The sequence below is a fragment of the Mixophyes fleayi genome, chromosome 3, assembly GCF_038048845.1.
Source record: "Mixophyes fleayi isolate aMixFle1 chromosome 3, aMixFle1.hap1, whole genome shotgun sequence".
Lineage (NCBI taxonomy): Eukaryota > Metazoa > Chordata > Amphibia > Anura > Limnodynastidae > Mixophyes > Mixophyes fleayi.
The window spans coordinates 278,839,975-278,849,193 of NC_134404.1; the positions used below are offsets into that span (position 1 = coordinate 278,839,975).

The 9,219-nt window shown below is 36.9% G+C and overlaps 1 protein-coding gene across 2 annotated transcripts in view; it reads left to right on the forward strand.

Moving 5' to 3' along the window:
• LTBP1 (latent transforming growth factor beta binding protein 1) overlaps nucleotides 1–8,986 on the forward strand; it is a 348,337-nt gene extending 339,351 nt beyond the window's left edge. For both annotated transcript variants that reach the window (XM_075203670.1, XM_075203671.1), the window contains 2 exons: nucleotides 5,238–5,390; nucleotides 7,974–8,986. In XM_075203670.1, coding sequence (XP_075059771.1) covers nucleotides 5,238–5,390; nucleotides 7,974–8,146 — 326 coding nt within the window. In that variant the 3' untranslated portion in view covers nucleotides 8,147–8,986. The remainder of the gene's footprint in view (nucleotides 1–5,237; nucleotides 5,391–7,973) is intronic.
• The last annotated feature ends 233 nt before the right edge of the window (nucleotides 8,987–9,219 follow it).

Sequence of the window (9,219 nt, forward strand, 5' to 3'; positions counted from 1 at the left end):
TACAAGGTTTCACTTAGGGGCAGTGGCCTTGTACCCTGACCTGCCTCTGCTACTCTGTACAGAGACATGCTGGAGCTGGTTACTTAATGGCTTTATAGGACAGTTTTGTTTTTCCCTTCCACTGATATTGTTCCACGCTTCTGCTCCAGCTGTGTGCTTTTGCTGTCTCCAGTTAGTGGATTACACTGTCCTCTGCTTGCCCTGACCTTTAGCTACATTTACTGGAAAACCCTTGTCCGCTGCCTGTCTAACCTCTGGTTATTATTAGTATAAGCTTGTCCCCCACCAGTCCTGACCGTTGATCAGTATTGGTTGTTCTAGTTCTCTCTTGTTCAGTTTTGGTTCTCTTGCTTTTGTATTCATTGATCTCTGACTTCTATAATTCCATGAACAGCTGATAATAAGATAAGTCTCTGCTGCTCTAAATTAAGGCCTGTGGCATCCAGGTACCAGGGAGCATACAGGGCTCTATGGGATCGGGAATGGCATGACCTAGTGGGCCCATCACACTTCATTCATCACCGGATTGCAGCATTAGTCTGAACAAAACACAGTCTAAACAAAACATATTTGTTCTACAACCACTACACTTAACGGCGTAGTAAAGCTTCAGTCTCTTTGCAGCAGGTACAAGCGGCATGGAGTGAAAATTCCCAGCACAGCCTGTAGTTACAGATGCCTCACACATGCATGCACCAATTCTGCAAATTATTTTATTTATTTTTTGAGTGCTTGCTTTTACCTAACCACCTATTTTCCCCATTCAAAATAGAAGGTGTTGAGTATAGAGGCATTAGAATGCACAATCACTAATTTAAAGTTTATTCACTCACAATACCTAAGACAGCCTCATTTCTAAATATGGGCCTGCATGTACTACAACCAGCTTCTGCGTATTTTATTTGCCTGCACATCCACTGGTATTCTCTTAGTGGTTTAGAGCTCGCTCTGCATTTACATGTGGTAAAAGCCTAAAAAAATGGAACAATTAGTATTCTGAAAAATACTACTGCAGCCCACATAAAAACACCAGTGGATATGGCAGCACTAGAATCAATGGACCTGTTTACATGGGTAAAAAAATGCAAGTAAAACACATTTATGAAACACCAGTGGGTATGAGCTCAATAGCAGGCAGTGTAGGCGCTGAGTTACTGGCACACAAGCACAAGTAATCTCTATGCTGGTTGTGGGAGTGCTCAGAGGTTACATTTGTTCAGTTTTCCCACGGCCTGTTACGTGCATGGAACTGGACAGTGAAAATTCCCTGTTTGAATCATAGGCATTCAAAGCTCCTGTGTATCACTAGCCTAATACAACAGTAGTAATTCTGCCAACGTTGCAACATCCTGGGAGTAGTAGTGTAGAACTGTAAGTGAGAACTGCTAGAGAGGCCACTGCAATACATAAAGACTTGGGGCTAGATTTACTAAGCTGCGGGTTTGAAAAAGTGGGGATGTTGCCTATAGCAACCAATCAGATTCTAGCTGTCATTTTGTAGAAAGTACTAAATATATGAAAGCTAGAATCTGATTGGTTGCTATAGGCAACATCCCCACTTTTTCAAACCCGCAGCTTAGTAAATCTAGCCCTTGGAGCCCTTTCGGAAATGAGTGGTCCTTCAGTAACATCTGGAAAGCCACAAGTTAAATCTAATCTCATGAAGACCCTATAAAATATTGTTATGCATCATAAATTATATATATTCTTTATGAAGCAGTCTAATATAAACTCAGAAAACATCTTTAATGCACTCCATTCTTGGCCAGACCGTTTGTATATTTCAGCAAAGCAGCTTTTGCATCCCTTATGAATTGTTAATCCTTACTTATTATTTACAGCGAAAGAAAACATTATGTAGAGCTGTGTCGGCCAGTAATCGAAACAGGGAAGATATGCATGGGATTCATCCAGCATCACATGGGGTGTGTATGTTGCTGGCAGTTTAACAAGTGCACAGTCCCCAATGCGATGTGTGGAATTGCAGATTAATAAATCAGAGCTATAAAGTATGCAAATGGTTCTGCAGCTCTTGCCCAACCCTCAGTAACACACAACAGAATATGTTTCTGTTATGTGATGAATGTTGTACTGCCTTATAGAGGGACAGATTAGTTTCACCAAGCTTTATTTATAACCACGGGACAAAAATAATTGTAAAAGGTTTATAAGCATGACGAAAAGCCACAACCTCAAATATGTTGTTAGTTTGATATACTCTAATACACATGGTTCAGCTGCATAGTGACTCCACCAATTCATTTCTATTTAAAAGGAATAGTAGCCAATATTTCAATCTAATTTCCAGGCACCATAGGCAAATAGATGATACTACATTGCCCCAACATGACGACAACTGGAAATGATCATAATTTTATTCCATTTCATTTTCACAGTATTTAAAAATAAACAATTATGAAACAAGATTAAGTAAGCAAATGGAAATAATCAATGCAAGGGGAAATCAATAAAATCTGAGAGTGTTACATGTTAGCTACAAATTATATTACACAAAGTACATTTTTATATGAAGGTAAAAGTGTGAAGACACCAAGTTACATAGGGCCTCATTCATTAAGAAGAATAACTGGCGATATGTTGCATATAATGCGCACAATTAATTGCGCATGGCCAGAACCGGACCATACTAAACAGAACGGAGCAACGTTCAATTAATCTTTGAGTGCAAAGAACACTTACTGCAGTCTACGATTTCAGGGGCGGAACGGGGAGGGGAATGGGCGGATCAATGTACAGTAAGGGCGTGTCTGCTCGAGCACACGCAGTAGCAGCTGATTCAAGCTTCGGGCATCTCTAAGGTGCGTGATTTTCAGTCGTATCACTTGCACCAGATACAGGTCTAGTCTAAGTGCCGATTGAATACTAGCGATGATGGCTGAGTCTGCATGCTAGAACGTGTTTGCAATCAGAAGCAACTGTAAAAATTTATTTTATGTACAGTGGACATTAATTACATCCTAATTAATGTATTTCATAGGGGGATTTTTTTTTTAAAGTTTTGTCATTAATAACTATATTAGTAACAGGTAATTGAATAGTTTTTATTTTAGTGACTTTATATTCCACATAAGTATTGGATGTATCCTGCAATGTCTTGTCTATTAGAGCATAACAGACCTAGATCCGTATACATCAACAGACATATCTTCACATCTGCTCCTTGCTGAATACAGATGTGCGTATATATACAAAGCGCATGCGTTTTTAAACTGTTCAAAAGGGATAATCAATTGCTTTGGCTTGAAACTCCATTATAGCATAGTTGTACAGAGTTTTCATGTTTGATGAGAAAAAGATCACAGAAAACATTGATGCGTGCCACGTATGTTTGTTAGAGTAATTGTAACACATAGTTGCTTACATTTTGGACCTCCTTTCAGGAAGGTCCTACAGGAAAGGGACAAAGATTTGTATGATCGCGGATCAAGGGTTGGGCATAATGACGCAATTCACATAAAAATCCCTGCCACTTCCAAATAGAGTGGGACGGGATCCAGGAGAACTTCCTGAAATTCCAGAGTCTCCTGGATATTCCGGGAGATAAGACAACTACGTATGTTGTAACATCATGATAAATCTGGGACTGCTTTCTTCATTAGGGATTATTAATCTAGAAGCAGTTGATTAAACAGTATTTGCATTTTTAATATGCCTCCGCGACAAAAGGTGGATATTCATCACACTGGTACGGTGTGTACTTAATTTGGATACAGTTTAAAGATACACTGAAATGAAAATCAAAAAATAGAGCATTGTAAAATTTACATAATTGAATTTTGAAGTGTATTTCATTGCAAAAATATTATTTTCAGTTTATATATGTTTATTTTGCAGCATGTTTTTTTATTACAATACATAGTGGTTATTTTTCAGAGTTTGCAAATGTCTGGTTACAGTAGGTTGTTATTGATGTCAGCAAAGGAGTGTACATTACTAGAGAGAAAAAATAGTTCTGTTTTGGAGGCTCTCAATCCATACTGATATTGTGACATAAATACATTCATTTTAATATCATATATTTATTATGTATAGCCTTAATCAAACAAAATATCACATTAAAATAATAGTATGATCAAAAGTTCTAGAAAGTTTGTGTGAAAATGTTAAAACAGGGAGAAAGAGAAACTTCACCCTTTAGGTCCCTGATACTTATTTAGTACCTATTTTCAATTTTTATATTAAGGTAATTTAGGTGGTATGACTTCTCCCACCAATAGTTACTTGTTTGTTTGTAGGGTTCAATACTTGTATTTCCAACCCAAAATGATTAAATAAATTACCATGTTCTGTTATGCATTTATATTGTAATTATGCATCAGAATAGATTAGACTGGTATTAAGTTGATTACTTGTCACTGGATAGCTTGTGCTGTATATTATTTATAATTTTATATTGGATATTTCCCAAATCAATGAACTAGATGCTTGTAAAGTACACTGAAAAATATTCCTTTCAGAACATAGTGTTGATCGAGTGGTCACTTTTCAGTGTGGAGCTATGCTGCCATCTGCTGGCAATTAGACATTTTACATTTGGCGTTTTACTCTTGCTTTACATTGACTGGGGCACAAATGCATTTGCACGTTGTAAACTTGGGCCAGTATTTTGAGCTGCTTATATGTAACACTTCTGAGTGGCGGATCAGGGGGTTTACATGAAAGTGCTGTACAGTAAGGTTGGGGAGATGCAAGTTACCCATGCCCACCTGAGCTATGTACATATATGGGATTATTTATTTGTTAGTTTTATGCTTGTTATGCAAGTTCTTACTTGTGCCTCGGGAATTAAGTGTAATGCAAATCTAAATACAGTAGGACGAATTTAACTTGCATCTGTGCATAACTTGCAATGCTAAATCCCCCATATTATTTGTTATTTATATATACTACGTACAAATATATATAAAATATCATTATTCAAAATATTTATTGGTCAAACTCATAATATAATATGAATTCAACCACATGATTGTACATTAATTAGTAAGAGGATAGTTTAGACACTGAGTACTGAAATGCAACTTCCTGTACTTATTCAACTTTTTCTTGAACTACAAGTGCCAGTTGGCTCTGGTAACAGTAAGCTGTACTTTGTAAGCAAGTTTTATGATCAGGAAAGCTGCAGGTTGTCTGTCTGTGGTCTTGATCTTGGTATGATGACATGTTGTCACTATTACCCAGCATTTGTATGCTATAATCATGCCCTACTCTTGCAGGATTTGAAGCTGGGAAGTACGAGGAGCTGCAGGCAGAGGAGTGTGGCATCTTGAACGGATGTGAAAATGGTAGATGTGTACGAGTACAGGAAGGATACACATGTGATTGCTTTGATGGATACCACCTGGACATGATGAAAATGACATGTGTTGGTAAGAATAACATGAATTTATAGCATTTCATGCCCCCCCCCCCACCTATTTCTGTGCCTCCCCATATACCTATATTACTGTAGTATCCCACTTTTCAAACCCTCATTACACCAGATTTTTATAAGCTACATACATGACTTGCATGGAAATGATTCAGCCCTGATTAGGTAAATATTTGTAATATTTGAAAATACATTATTTATATACAAAATGAAGGAAAATAAAAAAAGGATGTGCAAATTGTCAACCCTGCTGGCTTGTGTTGCCTATTCTTTATAGCTGTGCCAAAAAGTCCATAAAACCAGCACATTCTGTATATGTACATGGCATGTTTACCACATACAAACACAAAAATATGGCACAAAATATATTACAAGAGTAGTGTTATATAAAACAGTATCAGTGTTGTCACCTAATGGGCCTCATTTAGAGCATACTTGCCTACTTTTGGCTGGCTCCCTCCGGGAGATCACTGAAGAGGGGTGTAGGGGGAGGGCCGAAGGGGTTGGGGCTTCGCGAATCTCCTCATTTTGGCCTTGCCACCAGTGATGAAATGCCTGTTTTGGGACTCTTTACACTGTTGAAAAGACCCAAAGCAGGCATTACGTCACTGGGGGTGAGGCCAAAATGAGATGATTCGCGAAGCCCCACCCGCTACGTCCATACACAACTCCATGCCGACTCTGATGCGGGAGAAATACCAGCTTTCCCGGGATTCCGGGAGACCTATCCAGAATTCAGGAGTCTCCCGGACATTCCGGGAGAGTTGGCATGTATGATTTAGAGGTGGATGCATTTGTGCTCTAAGTGTAAGTAGGAAAAGATGCACATAGAAATTAGTATATTTACGTGCTAATGTTAAGTCAGGATCATGTCAAGATTCATCCAGCTTATTAATGGTGTCATTTGTGCCATGTGTAAGTCAAGCGCAACAAGTGTGTATATTTATGACCCACAATAGTGAAGAGACAGCATATGATTGACCCACGATAGTGTAGAGACAGCATAGAGATGTATATTGACAGTGTTATTAGTAAATGCTAAAGTTGCATTACTATATCTGTACTAGTATAATAATGAAATGTCATATACACAGGAAAAGCTTGTGTCTGGACAGTGTTATTAACATTATTAATAAATGCCACATTGTGATTAAGTCACATTTTCAATATAAAATGTAATTAATCATAAATCAAACATATGCTGTTTTCCCCTTTAAAAATCCCCTTTAAAAATGTGAATCTCCTTTCCTGGAGAAGTCCAAATGAAAATGTTAATGAATTCATGCGAATAGACGGCCACTTAATATAATTTAGCCACAATGCTAATCATTTTTTTTACAAGTTGGAGAGGTCAGTACACAATCAGCTAAGGAGAAGTAGCAGTATAGTGCTGCAGATAGTCATCATCATCATTGCATATGGTTGCACCAGTCCTTCAGCACCCTCAAGAGATTCGCCTTCTAAGCGTCATGTCTGACTGATACATTGTTCCCGTTAGTTAAATGTTACATGCAATTGAAGTACTTATTCCCAGTTTCACTCCATCTCACCCTTTCTGGGGGTAAATGTATCAAGCTGAGAGTTTCCGGCAGGTTTGAAAAGTGGAGATGATGCCTATAGCAACCAATCATATTCTAGCTATCATTTTGCAGAATGTACTAAATAAAAGATAACTAGAATCTGATTGGTTGCTATAGGCATCATCTCCGCTTTTTAAACCTGCTGGAAACTCTCAGCTTGATACATTTTCCCCCTGATCTCCATTCTCTCTTTTTTTTGTATCCACCAGCCACCTACCACTATTTTGCATCTAACTTTCTCAGTGTGACCTGCCCCTGCTTTTTCCATGGCATCTGCTATTTCTTTATTCCTCTGCATCAGTTGTAGTCAGAGGTATTCTAAAGCAATATCTTAGAATACTACTGATTAGTCATCCCTGAAACAAGTTGATAAACTAGAATCCTATGTATAGTCCTATGTGTAATTAGAGTAAGATTCTTTGAGATTTCTTTAGAGACAATGATCTCTGGATCCGTTAAACATGTATATTACCACTTGCTGTCTATTTACTTAACTGCTTCTTGTCTGGGGCCTTTAAGATATATGGCGAGCTAGCAACCCATGGTTTAGATGCAGCCCTCCCAGGCCTTTATGTGTGGCCTTCACCTTTCTTGAGATCCTTCATGTTTGACAGCATTCAGTATTGGCATTTGGTCCACAAATCACCTACTCATGGGACTGGATGTAATGTAAAATGTAAAAACTATTGGCAACAAACACATAAATAGATAGCACAGAAAAAGTAACATTTACCATGAAAAGAATTTTTTATCGAGACATTAAACTGACTGAAGACAAAAACTATTTACACTACTATCCTAAGCCTACAAAGACCCAACATGAGTTCACATCTAGATCTTAAATATCTCAACATATCATAAAATTATATTACTAATGTTCTACATGTTATGTTAGGGACATTCATTGTATTTGTGACAAGGGCAAGATGCAATAAGTCTTTGTGGAAGGAAGAAAAAATATCTGTGTAACTAATAGCTTTACCTGTTATTTTCCTCTGTAGATGTCAACGAGTGCAATGAGCTGAACAGCAGGATGTCTCTCTGCAAGAATGCCAAATGTATTAATACAGAGGGGTCATACAAGTGTGTTTGTCTGCCTGGCTACATACCATCAGATAAACCCAACTACTGCACAGCACTAAACTCAGAGAGAGATGACAGTGAACTGGAGTAGAACGGAACTGGCTCCAATTTCTCAGCCCATATACTCTGCACTGTATAAAGGAAAGGAAGATGTGTATGTTACTTGAGATGAAGGTGGAACATAACCTCTAAAGATGGTTTTGTGAGAAACAACATTAACTCTTGTATCTGGAAGTGGAATGTGATGTTTGACTTACTCTCTTTACAGACCAAGCGGACACATTTTCTCTAATGGAAGAAACCACCCAAGTATATAGTCTGATCTTGCATAAATTCGTTGGAAAATAGACAGAAGCAATGTTATTTTAAGCTGGTTATTATTATTTTGTACTATTGCTTTATTAACTTGGCATTTTATTAGAGGTGGGAGCATTTTATAACACTTTTTGACGATGCAGCACGTTGGATACTGTATCATTTCAGAACTATTGAGATGAGAACTTTTTTTGTTTTATTTTGGTGCAAATATCTTGTAGGGCAATTTTATATGGACTCTTTCACATTTTTATGCTCTTCTTTGTCTGGAAATGTTGTTCAGTGACTTTTATTAACTTTCGTCTGTCCTGTGGAGCAGACATCCTTTTGTTTTTATTCTTAAATTTTGTACGTCTTGGCTGGAAAATCATATTGATTTTTTTTTTTACTCTGCCTTTGTCTTTTACTGCACTTAAATTCTTCAGAACTTTTCTTGCCAAGTTTCAAAGCTGCTGGAGAACCATTACATCCCTTCATGTACATTAAATTAGATACATAAGTTTCCATGTCCAAAACTTTTATTTGTAAATTGAATATGATAAAAAACACCTTGTTTCAGTCTCTTAACATATTAAAGCTGTATATTAAACCTCAATAATAAAACACTTTATTTTTATTTTTGTATGATATTCATATATGTTCTGATTTATATAGAGTATGATCATATATATATATATATATATATATATATATATATATATATATATATATATATATTATAAATATATAATATAAATACATAATATTAATTATTTTTATTTAATTTTTTTCTTTAGAAAACATAGTTTTCTATTTAATACTGTAAGTCTAGATGAAACATTTGGTCAAGCTTGGCGCACCAGTTTGTGT